The 21,661-nt window shown below is 37.8% G+C and overlaps 1 protein-coding gene across 3 annotated transcripts in view; it reads right to left on the reverse strand.

Annotated features, from left to right (window-relative positions):
• The window catches only part of SLC13A5 (solute carrier family 13 member 5), a 96,832-nt gene that overhangs the window by 41,473 nt on the left and 33,698 nt on the right, over positions 1-21,661 (reverse strand). For all 3 annotated transcript variants that reach the window (XM_075196788.1, XM_075196787.1, XM_075196789.1), the window contains 3 exons: positions 15,728-15,856; positions 7,688-7,824; positions 4,742-4,953 (listed from right to left, as the gene is read on the reverse strand). In XM_075196788.1, the coding sequence (XP_075052889.1) occupies positions 4,742-4,953; positions 7,688-7,824; positions 15,728-15,856 (478 nt within the window). The remainder of the gene's footprint in view (positions 1-4,741; positions 4,954-7,687; positions 7,825-15,727; positions 15,857-21,661) is intronic.

Raw genomic sequence — 21,661 nt, forward strand, 5'->3', positions numbered from 1 at the left:
TGGTAAATGCAGCTGAATGGAGACTATGATGATTATGATGTGGCCCATCCATAGTATCTGTGGAAATCATAATGCTAATTGTCACTCTTTGCTGTGGCTGCAGCTTTTATTAAATGTAGTCAATGGTTTTTCCGGTTTATAATTCAGTGTTTCCCCATATAGATATTATGGCATGCTTATGAAATGTTGACCTTTATTTAGAGGTAAACAGATTAAATTATTACAGAAAGCTAATAGCATGTGTAAGATTGTAGGAACAGTGCTGTCACTTTTGACACCCTATTAAGAACCACCCTATTGCACCAGGAAAATCCTAAATATTCTGGATGAAGAGAGTTATACTATTATAATTTTGTTGGTATTTCACTTCATATATTAATTCGACATCTAGAGCTAGGTGCACCCACACAAAAATTAGATTACCTAAAAGATCCCTTTCAATCTGAGGTAAATCTCTTGCTTTTACGTTAATTTCATCATATAAAGGTAAGCCAAAATGAGCCTAACGTAACGTAACGTAACGTAAAAGCGAGAGATTTACCTCATATTGAAAGGGATCTTTTTAGGTAATAGGGACATAGTATCGAATCTAACAATAATGACTATCTCAGTTTAATGGAGGGTTATTTTTGAATGTATAACGATTTAACTAACCTCAAAAGGGGACACCTCCTGTCATATGATCTATACCTATGGGATCTGTGATTTAACCCTATATGAGAAAAATCCTAGGAGAAAGAAGGTCCCATTGAGACAATAGGGACATTGTATCAAATTTCCTTAACTTAACTTGAAATATAACAGAGGGTTTTGTTTGAATATATGAGAATTTAATTAACCCCTAAAGAGGATATTTTTTCACATACAATTTTCTATTCATGGAAACTATGATTTAACTCTGTATGAGATATGTTATAGTAGAGAATTTATGATAAATCTCTAATCTATTTAGCATCCACCTTAGAATTGAGATATACTATAGGAGAAACAGCGTGCTTCGATAGTTCACCTATCGATTTTAACAGATTATTAATCTTTGGTCATCAATGTCATGTACTTGCTTTTAACATTTCACTCCTTCTAATTTTGTATAAGTACTATTATTTTAATTTATACCAATAAAACTTGAATATGTTTTAAATAATCTCATTATCCTTTGAGTGCCCCTAAGACACATAAGGGGATAAATGTATCAAGCTGAGAGTTTTCCGGCGGGTTTGAAAAACCAATCAGATTCTAGCTATCATTTATTTAGTACATTCTACAAAATGACAGCTAGAATCTGATTGGTTGCTATAGGCAACATCTCCACTTTTCAAACCCGCTGGAAAACACTCAGCTTGATACATTTACCCCAAGGTGTTTTCTAGTTCTTTTTTCAGACTTTTGACACTCTAAATTGCAAAAATAATTGGTCTAAAAAAAGTGCCTATTATGGGCTTATTGTGGCAATATCTTAGATTAAATACTGTGTAAATTACAATTACTGGCTATTCATTGTTTACGTCAGTGTTTATTAGGATTGTATTTAGCTCAATTCATACAACCAGAAAAGCTGTAAAGCTTGAGCATAGCGGCACAGATTAAACCAGTCACTAAACTAAGTTTTTAAGTTGAAATATAAAGCAGATTAAATATTATAGTTATTGGCTGGTCACTAGAGTTATAGTTTGATGCAACACCACCATTAATTTAACAACAGTTAAAAAGGTTAAGACAACAGTCAATAATCCACTTTTTATTATGACATAGTAAAGAATCTTTTGCTAAGTACAGTGTTGCTGCTCGTCGTTTAGCCAATTGCATACTTTGTAGGACTTACATATGTGAAGACAATTCAAATCCCTTTTGGGCAGTAGTTCAAAAGTCCATAAGTAATAGTGGATCTGAAGTTAACTTTTAGGAGAAAGTTTAAGTCAATATTTAATTAGAATAGTTAAATAAGTAATTTTTGACTACTTATGCCAGAAACAAGTGGAGATGCCTTATTTAATGTGTATCTCATGTCAGCATGCCAAAAGCAATAGACAACTTATGAAACTAGGAAAGTATAAATATTTTTTTGAACAGAGAACATCTGTATTTTGTGTGAAAGGAAATCAGCATAGTGCTTTCTTTCTACTATCAACAAAGATTTACTTTTAGTTAATTGGTGACTTTCAGCTTTGATTAGACAACGTGTTTGTGATCCTGTACAATTCAGCTTTAAAGTGTTTAACTAATTGATACAAAAATATGGCTGTATTTAAAGCTTTGCATTTTTAACATTTGCGGTGACATGGCCGTAAGGGTCATTATGGGCAAGTTGTTGTTCTAAATGGCATACTTATTACAAATAATAATTTATAATTAATAAATGATAAATAATAAGTGCAGAGAAGGTTATTTACTAATACACTGCACTTTGTCTTAACCCATAGCAACTAATGCACAATTAGCTTTGAACAGTATATTGCAGCGGTGGGCAAATGTCACCTGTGGCCCCCCTGCAGGATGCTCCCAATCTTATCACACAGAGGCAGCCGACCTCCGTCTCACGTGCTCTCCTCGGCACAGTGTAGGGAAGTCACGCTGTGTACCTGCAGGAGGAGGATGGAGTGCACTGTGCTCTCCCTCCTTCCTCTGTGTGACCCCTTTGAAGGCTGGGTGGCTGCACATACAGCCCTCTACCTCTTTCACATTGCGCAACAATGGTCTGTTGCTCATGACACTGGACACATCCTGTTGCTCTGTTCTCAGATCAAGCATTAAGATTGGTTCATACAGGCCCACTTTTACATTACTATTTCTTAGTGAGTAGAATCCACCTTTACATTACTGTTACTCATTAAGGAGAGGTACTGTACTTCACCCTTACCTAGATTTGCATTTTTAATATTGGTTTGCATACACATATATATGTACACTATATGGACAAAAGTATTCAGACGCTTGACCATTACACCAACAGGTACTGTAATGACACTATATTCAAATACATATACTTTAATATGGAGTTGTTCCCCTTTTGCAGCGATGACAGCTTCCACTCCTCTTGGAAGGCTTTCCACAAGATGTTGGAGTGTTTCTGTGGGAATTTGTGCCCAGTCATTCTGTAGAGCATTTATGAGGTCAGGCACTGATGTTGACTAGAAGGCCTGGCTCACAATATATGTTCCAGTTCATCCCAAAGGTGTTCGATGGGGTTGAGGTCAGGGATCTGTGCGAGCCAGTCAAGTTTTTCCAAACCAAACACATCAAACCATGTCCTTGTAGTCTTTGCTTTGTCCACTGGGGCACAGTCATGTTGGAATAGAAAAGGGCCTTCCCCAAACTATTGCCACAAAGTTGGAAGCATAGCATTGTCCAAAATGACTTGGTATGCTGAAGCATTAAAATTGCCCTTCACTGGAGATAAGGAGTCCAAACCCTGAAAAACGTTACAATTGGCATAATGCAGTCAAGCAGGTAATGTTCTCCCGGCATCAGCCAAACCCAGATTTGCCCATCTGACTGCCAAACAGAGAAGCGTGATCCATAGACCATGTTTCCACTTCTCCACAGTCCAGTGTCGGTGTGCTTTACATTACTTAATTTGACGCATGGCATTGGTCTTGGTGATGTAAGGCTTGCATGCAGTTGCTCGGCCATGGAAACCCATTCTATTAAGCTCCTGCCGCACAGTTTTTGTGCTTAAATTAATGCCAGTGAAAGTTCTGACCTTTTCAGCTATGGAATCAGCAGAGCGACTTTTACGCACTATGCCCCTAAGCAGCAGTTGACCACACTCTGTGACTTTACGTAACCTTCTGCTTCATGGCTGAGTTGCTGTTGCTCTTAAATGCTCCCACTTTCTAATAATATCACTTACAGTTGACCATGGAATATCCAGCAGGGATGAAATTTCATGAACCGTTATATTGCAAAGAAGGCATCCTATCACAGTACCACACTTGAAGTAACTGAGCTCTTCAGAATGACCCATTTTGTATCACAAATTTTTGTAAATGGAGATTGCATGGCTTGATTTTATATACCACTGGCAATGGGTCTGATTGAAACACCTTAATTAAGTAATTAAGAGGTGTGGCCAAATACTTTAGTCCATATAGTGTATATTTGTTTCTTCAGTGTATATTTTGCTCTGTTTGCATATTTCAGAGACATAATCATTATTATCAATATTTAGGTATTGTGTAAGTTGATGTTCATTGCTTCTTTATCTTTTCTAGTGTTATTTCTTGATGTAATGGCTTCTTTTTATGTATTTTGGCTATTTAAGGTATGTTTGGTGTGCGGTATGTGGGCTTGAAAAACAGACAGGTCTTGAAACGTTACTATCAGTTATTAAATAAATTATCCTTTATCTGTTTTTTTCTTCTTATACTTTTTTCCATACATACATACACACACACACACACACACACACACACACACACACACGTATGTGTGTTGATTACAGTGCCCAGTCCCTGTATTGGGCATTTCACTCTGTGTGATGGGGGTGATATATTGCTTGGATTTTCCTTGGATTTACCTCTGTGGGAAGCAGTGTAATAATTACTGTCCCAGTCAAATTGATTAATTAAAATCGTACAGTTGTGAAAATGCTCTAAATGATCCAAAAATTCAAATACCTAATGATCAGAGTTGAGAACAACACAATGAATATGATTTTGTTTGTTTGTATTATTCTTTCCTGTTAAGATTAAGGATTCAATTACATTTGTGCAGTGAATGTGAAAACAAATCTGGTCCTTACTCTGTATCTCAGACATGTTGATGGAATTCTTTTCTTCCAGTTGCATCGCTGGGTTTGTTTGTCCATCTGCCTCCAAGATCGAAGGTTCCTTCTCTGTGTTGCTGAGCTGCCCCAAGACCGCCTGCACAATGGGAACCATCATGGCTGTAGTTGCCGTATTGCTTATCCACATAGACAGGAAGGCAGTGACTCCCATAAACCCCAACATTAGTCTAGATACAAGAAAACAAAAATACTGTTATGAAAATTGTGCTTCCTTTTCACACTACATGAAGCACCCAATCTGCAGTCATTGTAATGTGTTATGGACATTCTTATAACAAATTAATCCAGCTCCTACAGTCAGACCTTGTACACATTTTATTTAAGTTTGTAATGAAAAACAATTGGTCGCAATATTATTGGTTTTACAACTTGTCAATATGGTCTTGCAAATGAAGGTATAACACAATACGTGTACATCTAATAAGCCTACAGCTGACTGTACTGTGCACATAAATAGTCAGAAAACGAATCGCACAATTCAGAGACTTAGGAGCAGATCTATAAATGTTTTTTTACAGGCATTATGTACATTTAGATTTTAATCTTTTAAACTGTAATTAATGTAGCCCAAACTGTAGTTTCTTTCCACAACTTGCCTTAACCATGAAAAGTCATGTCTTATATAGGGTGGAAGGGCATTATTGGTGTCTGTAATTTAGTATTTAAATCCTTAATGAAAGTGCCACAGTTATAAAAGCAAATTGTGTATATGATATGTAAAACATTTTGCAGTAAAGAAGTAGAAGTCATCACAAAATGATGGGCATAGCTGTGGGAAACAGTGCACGCACTGTAACTGAGGATGAAACCAGCCTGATAATGAAAATGTAGAAAATATTCATTGGTACCTGGTATTCACCAGATATCTTTCCTTATGCACATAAAGTTAGGTCCATATATAGTTGGGCACTGACACAATATTGTTATTTTACAAAACCTATTCAAGTTGCAGTTATATAATGAATATTGACCTTAAGTGCAGACTAACAGCTTTAATTTCAGGGTATTAACATCCAAATTGGAGGAAGGACATAGGATGTACAGCTGTTTAATATGTAGCCTCCTCTTTATCAAGGCATGAAAAGTAATTGGACAACTGGCTCAAAAGCTGCTTCATGGACAGGTGTGGGCTATTCCTTCATTATTTCTTTATCAATTAAGCAGACAAAAGGTCTGGAGTTGATTCCAAGTGTGGCATTTGCATTTGGAAGCTGTTGTTATGAACCCACAACCTGCGGTCCAAAGAGCTCTCAATGCAAGTGAAGCAAGCCATCCTTAGGCTGCAAAAAGCAATAACATCCATCAGAGAGATAGTGGGAACCTTAGCAGGGGTCAAATCAACAGTTGTTCTACATTCTAAGAAAAAAAGAATGCATTGGTGAGCTCAGCAACACAAAAAGGCCTGGACATCCACAGAAGACAACAGTGGTGGATGCTCGCAGGATCCTTTCCATGGTAAAGAAAAACCCCTGAACAACTTCCAGCCAAGTGAAGAACACTCTCTAGCCGGTAGACATATCATTATCCAAGTCTACCATAAAGAGGAGACTTCACAAGAGCAAATACAGAGGGTTTACCACAGGGTGCAAACAAGAATAACAAACAAGATGCCTAAGGCATAGAAAGGCCAGATTAAACTTTGCCAAAAAAACATCTAAAAAAGCCATCCATGTTCTGGAACAGCGTTGTTTGGACAGATGAAACTAAGATCAACCTGTACCAGAATGATGAGAAGAAAAAAGTATGGAGAAGGCTTGAAATGGCTCATGATCTGAAGCATACCACACAGTCTGTCATGGCATGGGCATGCATGCCTTCCAATGGCACTGGGTCACTGGTGTTTATTGATGATGTGACAGAAGCAGCTGGAAGAATTCTGAAGTGTTTAGGGATAAACTGTCTGCTCAGACTCAGCAAATATATTTAGACGTCGCTTCGCAGTACAGATGGACAATGACCCAAACCATACTACGAAAGCTACCTAGGAGTTTTTTAAGGCAAGGAAGTGGAATATTCTGCAATGGTCAAATCAATCACCTGATCGAGCATGCATTTCACTTGTGGAGAAATAAGTAAAGGCAGAAAGACCCACAAGCAAACAACAACTAAAGACAGCTGCAGTAAAGGCCTGGCAAAGCATAACAAAGGAGGAAACCAGGCATTTTGTGATGTCCATGGGTTCCAGACTACAAGCAGTAATTGTCTGCAAAGTATCTGCATATTAAAAGTGAACATTCATTTTATTTTTGATTATGTTAACTTGTCCAGATACATTTGAGCACTGTGTATAAAAATTGTTGCAATTCCTAAATGTTTCGTGCACTATTTTTGAAACACCTCAATTCAATAATTAACAGGTGTGACCAAATACGTTTGTCCATAAAGTGTATATGAGGCTTGTTGTGTATAATCCAGAGTGCCAATGAAAACATGAGTGTTTGGTGTATGAATGAATGCACTAAATGCCATTTCTAGTGAAGCCAATCATTGGATAAATGTGGGTGCATGCTAAGCACTATATGAGTTTTCAGTTTACTAGTGAACTCTGGTACAGTTAACCAATACCGTGTCTTCAACATTTTCAAGAGACACATATAGAAGTGTTCATATAAGACAAAACTCCATCATCCAGTGTATTTTATAAAGCCCATAAACATATTTGCTTTCTTACTGGCTCTTGCTGGCTAAGGCGGCATAAGTTGGTTATAGTCCTGTCTACCTCACACTAGCTTAGTAATGGACAGGGCATAGACAGTAACAACCAGGACACCCTATTTAACCGCACCTAAAATTAGCACTGGAGTGGAGGTTGTTGTAGTTCAGTGCAAACTTAGCAGCTAAATGTGTTAGTAAATGAGTCATTGTGGCTTTATTATACATTCATAGTAAAAAGAGCCTTACAGGGGTGGTCTAACTCCAACAATGAGCAGAACCTTCAGTGCGATTCTTTTGTGTAGGTTCCAGTGTTCCACAGCCACTGCCACTATTAATCCTCCCACAAACAGCATGTTAGTGTCCTTCAGGTACTGCATACAGACCTAGGGAAAACACCATGAGTAACTGTCAAGACACATTAAACACAAAAGAGTGACAGAAAGGGGATAAGGACAAAAGTAAACTGTCAGCTATGGGAACGTTATTTTAAAACAACTTTCCCAAAACCGCAACTAAAGGTCAACATAACAAAACTGTCATCGTTTCATTGGCATCATACTTCCCATTGCTTTGCACCCCCTCCCCTTCCATGTAGCATATGCAGTTTTACATATAACAATACTGAAACTTTACTAAACAGTAATTGTCCTTAAAGTTTGATACAATACATATAAACAAAATGTGAATTTTTAAATATTTAAATGTTTTTAAAAATGTTTGTTTTATTTAACTATTTTGTGTAATACAAAAGAGCCAAATCAAACTAAACCATCAGGGCCGGTGCTAGCCTCCATGGCGCCCTAGGCATTTTTACAAAATCAGCGCCAGGCGCCCTCCAGAGCCCGGCGCCCTAGGCAAGTGCCTAACCTTGCCTAATGGGAGCGCCGGGCCTGCAAACCATCAAAACCAAATGACACAAATCATAGCAGAAACAAATGAAGTCTGCAATATATCACATTCACATTGAACATGAACAGATCACACCATCATTATAAAAGCATTTTACAAAGTAAGCAGCGAACCACAGGAGATCATATGGTAAATATAGCAGATCAACAGCAGTCTGAAGGGGCAGACGAGACAGAGATGAGTAAGAGACGAGTCACACCAACTTGACCAAATGTTGCCAGTTTTTTGGGGGGAGGGAGTGGATTTTCAATTGATATACAAAGACTTCTCAAATTGTAAAATTTCACTAATTAATATAATTCCTAATCTTGTAAAGGGAGCAGAAAGAACCATACACCTCAGCACAGTTGCCTAATGTGCATACATCAATGTCTCCTGTATAAATATCCCTGGTGGTGGGTACACTGTTTCTGATCTGCTATGGTGAACTTGCATACTTAGGATCAATAGGAAGCTGAACAGGGAGAAAGGTAGTAGCGATACTGAGAGCATCTGATCAAAAGGACCATATTAGGTGTCAAACATCAGCATTGGTTTGATTATACCTGTGGCAAGATGAAGATAAGACTATGTCAGGCTGGGTTCTCACTACCGGTTTTTCACCCGATTATTGGGCCAACCACACGATGAATGATCGTTCGGACGATATTGCGTTAGTGTGTAGGCTCCAACGATGAACGATTCTTGTTCCAAAGCCCTTAGTATCATTTTATTTGATTTTATATAAGGACTAAAATTCTCATTCAACAATGGAACAATGTCGTTCCAATTCTGCAGTGTGTAGCACTCATGACCAGCAATGTAGGCAGATCTCCATAAAGCTTATAGAGTCACGATCTTTTCAGCTGATGGTTTTGAAAAATGAGCACAGATCTGAAGGTAAATCTTGTAAAACATGTGTACACATGAATTGGCAGTCATTGGTAAAATAGTTAATGATATTGCATCGGGAGAAATATTCTGTAGCGTGTACCCAGCCTTAGACCATGATAGCTTCAAAAAGTCTGATCAGTGACTGTGAAGATACGTGGCTCTCAAATCACTCAGACACAGTATTAGAGGAAGAATAGAAAGATGATTTATTCTGCAGAACAGGATTAAATACAGCACGGCCCCTAACGATAGCAGGTCCAACAAGTGAGGAAATTAGTTCAAATAAATCCAGTGGGATAGGTACAACATGGTCCTCTTAGCAATAGCAGTTCCAACAAGTGAGGAAATCATACCAAATCAAATATTATGGAAACCCCTGCGCATAAAACCAAATGCAGCCTCTTTATCCTTTAAGCACAAATACCCTTTTTGTGCTTCAAGTTTAAGCAATATATATAGTGGAAAAGGACAAAGATGGCGCTATTGATATCATCTAATAAAAACAACAGGTAAATAAAAAAGTCCCGAATGAACAATTCAATGAAAAGTCAATAAAAGTCAAAAGACTCTTACCCCCACTCTGAAAACAACGGGCACGTAAGGAGATGTTAATGTCCGAATCCGGACCGTTTAATAGATTATGGGTATTCTCATATCACCATTTGATTGGGTTATGATAGGTGAAAAAACGGCCTTTATACAGGAAGTCAATTAAGAGGACACTATTTAAGATCGGGAAAATGTTCGCCTACTATGCATTGATAAAGATTTAACATTCGAAACGCGTTGGAAAGGAGTAGGCGACGTCAGAGATACGTGCAGAGGAACTCCCTTCCACCCAGCAACAGCGGGATCCGTGAGTGATTAAGCTGGCGGTCCGGATTCGGACATTAACATCTCCTTACGTGCCCGTTGTTTTCAGAGTGGGGGTAAGAGTCCACCTTCACCTGATGATCGTGTGTTACATGTTATTTGTTTTTATGTTTTATCGGGACGTGTGCCCATTGTTTAAATAAATGTATCAATGATTCTACACATGAGGAACTTCCCCCTTTTTTTTCCTATATCGGAGTATACATTGACTTCAGTAAAGGGGGAGAATCTATCCATTGGATTCAGCCATCCGTCTTTCTGTAAGTTTTGATCCAAGGTGAAAACCGTCATCAAGATTTATTTTCATTGACTTTTATTGACTTTTATTGACTTTTCATTGAATTGTTCATTCGGGACTTTTTTTATTTACCTGTTGTTTTTATTAAGTGAGGAAATCAGTTCAAATAAATCCAGTGGGATAGGTACAGCATGATCTCTTTAACAATAGCAGGTCCAACAAGTGAGGAAATCAGTTCAAATAAATCCAGGGGGAAAGGTATAGCACAGTCCCTTTAACAATAGCAGGTTCAACAAGTGAGGAAATCAATTCACATAAATCCAGTGGGATATGTTCCACAGCACATCTCTGTCAGAGCATCACCTCTTGGCCAAAGTCAGTCATATACCTGTCCAGCTCCCAGGGTAGACTCTTTTATAACCTCATAATCCCACCTTGATAGCAGCATGCCCAGGAAAGCTGGGCTTCTCACACTATCCAGCTCCCTCCCCCACCTCCCCAGTTGTCCTCCCTTAGGTGACCCCTGCGGGGTCCGGCTCCTGGCTGTCTGTAGAGCTCACTAGTGGACAATAGGGAGCAAACAGAAATTACAATGGTAGCTTAATTCACTCAACTCCTGAGTGTTCCCTGTGGAGGTGGAACTTAAGCCAAACAGTACTTTTCCAAGGAGATCTAAAACACACCTCATAACAATGGACATTTAAGACAAGCAGTAATTACCTTAGCTAACACAAGCAAAATGACTTCTGCTGTCCTGTTATTTTCACACAATATGGCAATATTCTTTATATTTCTAATACATACAATACTGCAGGTAATAGCCAGGCCAAAGTGTACCTAATAAAATCAAATAATAATACACATAATACACCAATGCTCAGGTGTATATACTTAGACTGGGCCAAGGATTAAAAAGTACATTAAACTGTGAGAAACGGGTGATGAATAAAAAGTCCTCAGTCAAGTAGCACCCCGTTTTCGTGACAGTGAGAAATAAGTTTGGATAATGATTAATAGTTGGATACACTTGTTATTTTAATCTTCTGAAACTAGTAATGGAGACTCTAAGATATCATTCCAGTCACATTAATTCAAAAAGAATCTGGGGCAAAACCATTTGATTTTAAGGGGCAAGGAGGATAAAAACCCATGAGTATCCTGTGAATGACCAAGCTGAATATTCCACACATGATACAGATGTAAGCAGGGACACCAAGCCAATCCAGAATTTATGAGAAGTAATATCCTCAATTATTTGTCCCAAATGATGGAAGCCTTAGGGGATCCACAGGAAGGTATCAGCTATTCCTACCAGGAAAGTAGGGAGTAGAGTCCACTAAACCCATGGATCTTTTTGGAATTTTAGTAGAGAAATTTGTTCCTGCACCAGTATATTTGTAATTAAATCATGCCAGACATACTTTTCATAAAAACTCCCCAAATATTTCATTATTTCTTAGATCAGGGAGGTGCTACCTAGACAACCTAATTATATCTTCACACAAAGGAAAAAGAGAAAAAGAAGGTTGCCTTATGTGGTCCACTGTAAATAATATTTTTCCATCTAAAACATAATAAGCGTTATTCGTTAAAAAAGTAAAGCAAAAAAAGGAGTAACTTGTATCTTGGCAAAACCATGTTAAATTGGAGGGGATATAAATTTAAAATTTGAGAACAGATTTATAATTGGGGTATGGCATGTCCTAGATCAACTTTAAATGTCAGTGTAAAAATAAAGCTATCAAGTATTTGTATGCTACATAAATAAACAGCCAGTATTTAACTTATGTACAAAATAATAAACTAATTTGCACCCCTTGCATTGTAACATGGTTTTGTCCAGGAGAAAAGTTACTAATTTTTTTGCTTACTTTCCTTAATGAATCAGAACCAATCACTTTTATTGGATACTATTCTGTGCCCGGCTTCACCTGTACGTTTTGGAACTTTGACACATCTCCTTAGCATTAATGTGTAGTGGAACTAGTTGGCAAGTACACATGATAAGCTCTCTTCTAACTATAACTGCAGATTACAATCAATAATTTCGGAGGCTAGCATGGCTTCGACAGCATGGCTTAAACATAATAAATAACAGAACACAATCTTGTCTAATAACTGATGAGGTGTTTTCATAACAGAGATACCCAGATATCTAAATTTGTTGCCAAATTGGAGGGGTATTCAAATGTAGCAACCAGATCCTCACAGTCTTCTGGCAATTTATTGTTAGTCCCAAATATAATAATAATAATAATATTAATTGCCTCATCTAATAAGAACTATGTAAATGGATAGCCGAAGTTTCAACTGAAATGGAGAACAGTGTAGGAGAGAGAGGGCATCCCTGTCAGGTTCCTCATTGAAGCATAAAAATAGGGAAGCAGGGGCCATTGATTAAGACATTAATAGTAGGGGAAGCATATAAAAGGTTTACCCATGAGATAAACATAGGTCTGAACTCAAGTGACTCCAAGCACATCCACATATAGGGTTGCATAATGGAATCAATGGCTTTGACAGTGGGGGGTATATTTACTAATCTGCGGGTTTGAAAAAGTGGAGATGTAGCCTATAGCAATCAATCAGATTCTATCTTACATTTATTTAGTGTATTCTACAAAATGACAGCTAGAATCTGATTGGTTGCTATAGGCAACATCTTCACTTTTTTAATCCCGCAGTGTAGTAAATATACCGCTTGATCCTTCAACCTGAGTAATAGTCTAATTGCTATAGTAAGTGCTTAGTGCCAAACACTTTGTCCTATGGTAAATTGGCTTATGTTGTTCGTAATGAGGGGGTGGGTTGTTGTTTTTTGTAGGAATTTGATTTTTCATTTGGACTATGAGGGAAGAAAGAAGATAGACATTTTTTTATTAAATAAAGTGGCGAACAAGGGTATTGGGAATTGTTTATTCAAGTAAAGTATTTTAAATCGTATGTGTGTTTAATCTTTTTACTCTTTTGGTATAATAGGCAGAAACTAAGACATCCCTGTCCATAATATGGGGACAACTGCAGTGGAAAAGTTACCAATCCAGGGAGTAAATGTATCAAGTTGAGAGTTTTCTGGCGAGTTTGAGATAGATTCTAGCTATCATTTTGTAGACTTTACTAAATAAATGATAGCTAGAATCTGATTGGTTTTTCAAACCCGCCGGAAAACTCTCAGCTTGATATATTTATCCCCAGGATTACAAATCTTGGGTTAGCACTTTGATCCTAATTTGTATCTGGCCTGCAGTACCTCTATGCTACCAGAGGTGCTGCTGTTTTAGGCTAGGACTCTGATCCTAATTTGTATCTGGTCTGCAATACCTCTATGCTACTAAGATGCTGCTGTTTTGCCAATGGACATTTCCACTTCATCTGCAGGAGATAACCTCCTTTCCTGAAATTGTTCCACTGCCTTATATACCGACCCGAAACATTGCTCCTTGAGGGTCTTCAATTGTTTGCTGCTTTTAGTCCCTGTCAGTACTCCTGTGTTATTGTGCCTGTTGTTGTGTTGATGATATGACTTCTGCCTGTTCCATCATTTTGCACGTGACCCAAGACCCCGGCTTTGTTTGACCTTGCTCCTGCTTACTCCCTGGTATCATTGTGGATCCTACGGCTTCTGACCCCTGGCTTGCCTGACCCTCTTTTGCCTGATTCTTCTGTGGATCATCTGGTGCCTCATATCACCTGGCAACCTGCATCTGCACTTTCCCATTTGTGCCTGGCATCCATTGTCTCGTGACTACTGACTAACCAGGTATTTCAGTTTTGCCTGTACCTCATCTGTATACCTGGACACCAGTCAATGCTAAGCCTGGTTACCTGCGTCTGTGCTTCACCATTTCTGCTTGATATCCAGTGTCTCCTTGTTCTCCATCTACTATACCTGGACAACAGTATCTCCTGCTCCAGTGGTTAAACCAGGTAATCCAGTCTCCCTGCACCTGCACTCCCTCTGTTGTACCTGGATACCAGTATTACCCAGTCTTTAGTTCCTGTTTGACTTAGTGTGCCATTATATCGTTACCTGATTCAGCCAAGTACATTCTGGTTGCTCACTACCTGCTACCCTGCGCTGCCCTCTCCATCAGACTAGTGTCAACCTATTAGTCCCTGCCTGTCTGACTCTGAGTTCGACAATACATCCCACCAAAATTATCTGTTGTATCTATGGACTTGTAATACCTATATTAACATTTACTGCATTTTGATATTACTTGTCCTATGTTCAAAATAAAGAAACTCAGTTTGCAGTAACTACCAATACTTTCCGTTTCCATTTATACTGGGAGCCTTAACATTGTGTTAATTACTCCAGGCCCCACTTGGACAGGAAGAGCCATAGCCAATGGCATAGCTATAGCCATGGCAGTTCATGCTGCTCTTACAGGCCTGGCAGCACATGGAGCCATGTTCCATAGGAAAAATTGTATCTCAAGATACAAAATTGATATGGTTCAATAACAACTGTATTCAGGCAGTTACGATTTGGCAAAATAATGAGCATAACATTACTATACATATAATTCAGACCAGTTGGCCAGATTGCTATTGAGGAGATTATTACACTGCCCTATTGGTTGCTTACTGAGGATGGAGCACATATCATGGTGAGTATGAATTTGTGATGGTGCATTCAGGGCCCTGTCACAATTTTGCTATGGTGCCCCAGTAATTTGGGGTTATGGCTGTGAATCTCCGGGAGGTGGTGACGCTGTTTTTTTAAACACTATCAAGCCAGGGGTTACTTTTCACTATTGGAGGTGTACTCCCCTCTCATAGTCTTCCTGATCTGTGTCTCTTGGACATGGGAACTGTTTTATTACAGGGAGTGCCACTAAATACAATAATTCCCACTAAAAGTATAGCCGAAAAGCTAATTTCTAGGTGCACTCTGAGTAATGTAAAAATATTTGCATTTACTAAAGTGACATGTAGTAAAAATTGTCCTGATGTTCCCTAACTATCATCATTTATTTAATTCATAAACAAGGCTAAGCTGGGCAGTAGTTTAGGACAGGGCTGTAACTAGGGCTGTGCAACAGGGGTGACCGCCCAGGGCGCAACGCTGAAGGGGGGCGCAATTTAGGAATATTTTCGGTTAATTTGGTTAAAATTGAGGGCTAGGGGGGCGGCATTTGTCTTTCTCGCCCCGGGCGCTAGAATTATACGTTACGGCTCTGGTTTAGGATGTGCTCTGGACGGACTATTGAGACATTAGTATAAAACCAAAGTGTTTTGTGGTGTCCATCAGATGCATGTTGTAAACAAGATCCATTAAAGGCAAAACATACACAGATGTGAAGATCACCTCACATCAGGGTCATTGTGGTAACATCACTTACTGCTAAGGTGACAAAGAGAGAATAAGACAGATCTTGAGCTATTACCTGTTTTGATTCCAGAATTCCAAACATTGGGAACAACAGAACTGGCAGCAGAGCAGTGACAGCGAGGGGGATGACCTCTGTACACCAGTACACGGCCATGAGAATGATGGAGTAGGCACAGCTGGCTTCCTGAGACAGAAGAAAGATGAAGAATCGAAGAGTATTAACAGCCATTCTATGCACAACACAGATACATTTTCAAATAAAGGGGACTTTTTATTGTTTCGTGCATCTGCATTTTTTTTAATATAATTTCTTTATTTATACTTTTTTACTAGTTTATGAATGTGCAAATGTGTCTAAAAGGAGTGGCCTTAATGACAAGAGTAAACCTGGAACCTGTGACATCCTACAGGATGTCACAAGTTTCAGTGGCCAGAAAGTAACATACACTTTCAGTTAGTTATTTATGTATTTTATAAAGACACCAGTGCATCCAATCGTCCAAAGCTAATCCAAGAATAGCAAAACAAAATCCCTGTTGACATTTCTTTCAGTTGGGGACAAATAAATTCCTCCTCAAATCAAATTTCTCTATGGAACAAAGTTTTCTGTACAAGGGTGATGTTATAATACTGAGTATCTTTCTGTTCTAAACCATATATATATATATATATATATATATATATGTATATATATATACACATATATATATATATATATATATATATATATATATATATATATATATATATATATATATATGAACTTTCACGCATTAGCAGCCTCACATCTCTGCTCTAATATTGGGCTGGGATAACTTTGGCCACCAGATGGATTTACTGTGAGCACCCACCCTTGAGTATTGTACATAGTGTGTGCATTGTGCATATCCCTTTCAGCTTGCACCATGCAGTACCTGCACCCATCTTGTGCCCAGCAGTGCCAATAACATTGTAACAGCAGTGACTACTCATATTGCTTTCAGAAATGACCACACACTCATTGTGCCCACAGTCTCACTTTCTAGCAGTGTTCTCCTTCTCATTGTACCCAGCAATATCCACATGTACACTGTACCCAGTAGTGACACATACTATACTAACCAGCGCCACCCTTATTTTGTGCCCAGAAGTGCCCATGAAAACATTGTGCCCACATACATATTGTGCTCTGCAGTGCCCATATATACTTATTCCCCTGCAATTCCAATGTACAATCAGTGCTAATATGAAGGTATGTCACACTTTCTGCTTATTGTTGCCATGAGCATGATTCATGCAGAGAAAATAAAAATTAGTGTGGTCAAAAACGTGTGAACATTGTTCATCTAGAGTGGGCCTGGTTTTACACAGCCAGTAATATATATTAAAAATATATATTTTAAAGAGTTTTAATCATATACAAAACAGGTCCATATGATGTTTTGTAGCGACCAGTATACAGAGAGAATTCTAGTACTGATACACAATACAATGAGCATTCTAGTACTGATACACAATACAGTGAGCATTCTAGTACTGATATACAATACAGTGATCATTCTAGTACTGATACACAATACAGTGAGCATTCTAGTGAACACTATACAGTAGAGAACATTCTATGAGCCTGATAGAATAAAATGAGCATTATAATGAACCATCTAAAATAAAGTGAGCATTTTAGTGACCCTAATACAATATAGAGAGTCAGGTTTGGAACAGTGCATCGCCCGGCCCCATAGCAAAACTACATAGAGTATTTTAGGTACCCGTATATATACAATACAGGGAGAAGTCTAGAAACTAACATACAAAACATTCTGCATTTAATTACTACTATATGATTCAATACTCCCAGATCTCTGGTAGCTATACAATGCAGACCCCCAAATGCCTGACTATTGTTATTACATTATTTAGTTTTATGGTAAGATGTTCACTTAATACACACTAAGTATATTCCTTCATGCAGTGTCCGATCCATGTTTCTATTTCTTTGAATGCACTATAGCTCCACAAGTGCTATTTTCTTAAATTCACACACACACACACACACACACAAACACATATGTATATATCTACTATATAAATGCCTAGTGGCGTGTGTGAAAAAAAACACAAAACAAGCTGCAGCACCACCTGCTGGGCAGAGTTATACACTGACCTATATATTTCTTGAAGGAGAAGTGACAGTTGGGAGTGGTTGGTGGTTGCCGGGGGTGACAGTGGGGAGTTTTTAACACCTTAAGTAGCTTGATGAAGAATGTGGGGATGAAGATGAAGGATGAGGTGATGGAGAAAAATGATGAGGTGGTGACATGTGGACAAAACCACGTTAAAAAAGGGCGCTTGCGTCGGGAAGTAACGCTTTTCCCTTGAGGAGGCATGGGCTAGGCCCAAATGCATGACAAGAACCTTTTTAACACCTTAAGTAGCTTGATTTGACTAGAATGCATGAGTATCATGCACGGGTTAACTTGTATATATATCTACTATATAAATGCCTAGTGGCGTGTGTGAAAAAAACAAAAACAAGCAGCAGCGCCACCTGCTGGGCAGAGTTATACACTGACCTATATTTTTTTTGAAATGAGAAGTGACAGTTGGGAGTGGTTGGAGGTTGCCGGGGGTGACAGTGGGGAGTTTTTAACACCTTAAATAGCTTGATGAAGGATGTGGCAATGAAGATGAAGGATGAGGTGATGGAGAAAAATGATGAGGTGGTGACATGTGGACAAAACCACGTTAAAAAAGGGCGCTTGCGTCGGGAAGTAACGCTCTTCCCCTGAGGAGGCCTGGCCTATGGCCCAAATGCATGACAAGAACCTTTTTAACACCTTAAGTAGCTTGATTTGACTAGAATGCATGTATCATGCACGGGTTAACTTGTGTATATATATATATATATATATATATATATATATATATGTATATATATATATATATATATGTATATATATATATATATATATATATATATATATACACACACATTTATACAACCAACTGCAAGAGGAATCCAATTATTTACATTTCAAAACATGTTTTTTTTTGTTGACAGAGACTCAATTACTCTGCACTTTCTCAGTATGAAGGCAAAATAAACATTTCAATCAAGTTGACATCATATTTCTCATCTGCCAAAAGTGACAATGACTGCTAATATCACTTTTATCTCTGCGTGTGCGGCACAAATTGTTTTTTTTCTTTGAGTGCTTTTAACTCACAGTATCACCTTTTACTAAAGAATTCAGTCATTTTGAGGTCACATTAATGTCAGGGATTTTGCCTCTCAGCAAACATAGTTTCTCATTTTAAACATTCAGACTGTGTTTAGGCAGATCTAATGAAGCATCAGTGTTTTGCCCTGCATGCCAGGTACATATATTACAGGTGAGAACATATATATATATATATATATATATATATATAAACATAGTTTTATATTTACTGCTTATTACAATGCTAATTTCCTCTCTATTAACCTTATCACAGGTCTGCATAAAAGCTAATGAGTTAGTACCCATTAAGGTTATAAACAAATGATGTGCTTAGTTTCTCTCTGCTTTTAAGAGCTAATACCAATAAATGACCAGACTTTAGAATGCACCCATTCATACATCACATAGTGATATATAAGAGCTGTACACTGACTCACATCAGTTATAGAAAATCAGAATTTCTTTACTGGTGATGGCTGTCAAAGTAGTGACTTTGTGCTATAAAATTTCTATTCTTAATTGTTATATGCAAGCAGTAAGAGGAGGTTAAAAAAGCCTGCTTAATCAATGACAAAATGTTGGATTAATATTCACAAAAATATATCTCAGTGCACAGTGAAAACATTCTTAGTGTTTTTATAAGTAAACTAATGTGGTTCTAATATTCAAAGGAAGCTAAGAGAGTTCACCCTCCTGCTGCACATCATACCAAAATATTTCTTCCAGGTTTGGTGACAATTTAAGGATACAAATGCAAGGGTGTTCAGCCCACGTTTCTTCATCCACCTGTAACTTGCTGCCCCTTTAATATGGAGTGGGGTGGATGAGCGTAAGTTCAGCACAGTAAGTGTTCTACAATTAGATTATCCCTGGTCACCACTGCTTTGTAAAAGTTGGACTGCATTCTTTGTAGAAGGGGGGCTGCATTGCCCGATTCTCAAGTGGATATCATTCATTTGCAAAATAATTTTGCCAATGGCGAATCTCAGAAATATTACAATATTTCAGAATTGGTGGAATCAAATCTCCCATCTGTACTGAAAATCACTCTAACTCTCAGATGTGACATAGATAACACTGAATGTAGATTACTATTAAAGAGTATTGTTTAATGTGTCAAACAAACATTTTTGAGAAACATAGGGGCAGATTCAATTCCCTGTGCAGTTCTCTAGAACAACCCGGGGTATGCATCATTACCGTTAGTACAGTAATTTTAACGTGGATGTTGCTCACTGAAATTACCATACTAACGGTAATAATGAGCATCTATTACCGTAGTTGTTTTAAAGGATTGAATCTGCCTCATAATATAGTAATGGTAACACATAGTTTACTAACAGAATTGGGAATTTAACATTTCTTTAAAATGTACTAGGTTTTCCAATGCTATTTAAAGTTTGTTATCATAATGTTCAGATTCATGATATGACTGGTCAAAAGTGTGTGGAGTTTGTATGTTCTCCCTGTGTTTGCGTGGGTTTCCTCCGGGTGCTCCGGTTTCCTCCCACACTCCAAAAACATACTGGTAGGTTAATTGGCTGCAATCAAAAATTGACCCTAGTCTCTGTCTGTCTCCCTCTCTGTCTGTCTTTGTGTGAGTGTGTGTATATATTAGGGAATTTAGACTGTAAGCTCCAATGGGGCAGGGACTGATGTGAATGAGTTCTCTGTACAGCGCTGCGGAATTAGTGGCGCTATATAAATAAATGATGATGATGATGATGATGTGTGGGAAAGAGCAGTAGAATCCTCCCTGTATTTCAAGCTTTCATGTTACCAGAGACTGACAATTCCTTAGATGTCTAATCATCAGAATATTCACTGCTTCTACAATCTAAGAATGACCTTTGCCCTTGCACTACCATCTTTTCAATCAGAATTTCAGAAATTGCAAATATTTGATCCCATATACAAAGGAACCAATGTATAGAGCTCTGTTACAGATGATTCCTTCTAAAACTTTCTTTTTGTAAATGTAAAAAAAGTTATAGGGAACATGATGGAAAGTGCATGCGAAAGGTTATTTTTCCAAAAAAAGGTATATATATTAATAGAAGTCACTAACAGTAACCACTGTCCATACCATAAATAAATGTAGGTTTATGGCAAAAGCTTTAAACAAGAGAGATGTTTGCAAACAGATTGCTGCTTTTATATAATGTCATTTGTGGCCTTGATAATTAAAATTGTTGTAGTCCAATTGCAATATTGCAGACAAAATGATGTTTAATATAATATTTTACCCATCAAATCATGTTTTAAATAGAGATGTTCACCGACCCCCGTATTTTGGTCTTGGTTTTGGATCTGTATTAACTTCATGTTTTTGGTTTTGGCAAAACCGCCCTCACGTGTTTTGGTTTTGGTTTTGAATCTGTATTTTTTGGAAAAATTGCTAAAATATGCTAAAATCACATAATTTGGTTATTTTGTTCCTACATTATTATTAACCTCAATAATACTAATTTCCAGTGATTTCCAGTCAATTTGGACCTCTTCACAGGTCAAAATATTATTAGATAGGTGAACCTTGCGCTCTTATGCTGTGTGCATTACTTTGTTCTGAGAACTCTGCCGACAGCAGTCACAGAAAGAATCATATGTCAGGAGATTATAATGAATGTTTTTTGAAGGAAATCCACGTATAAGCACAGATTTGCAGAGGCTAAAAAAGACAATTGTCACAGAGTGAGAGGTGTTGTTTAGGGTGGTGAAGAAAGGATTCTTAATTATGGATATATATATATATATATATATATATATATATATATATATATATATATATA

This window comes from Mixophyes fleayi, chromosome 2 (assembly GCF_038048845.1).
Source record: "Mixophyes fleayi isolate aMixFle1 chromosome 2, aMixFle1.hap1, whole genome shotgun sequence".
Taxonomy (NCBI): Eukaryota; Metazoa; Chordata; class Amphibia; order Anura; family Limnodynastidae; genus Mixophyes; species Mixophyes fleayi.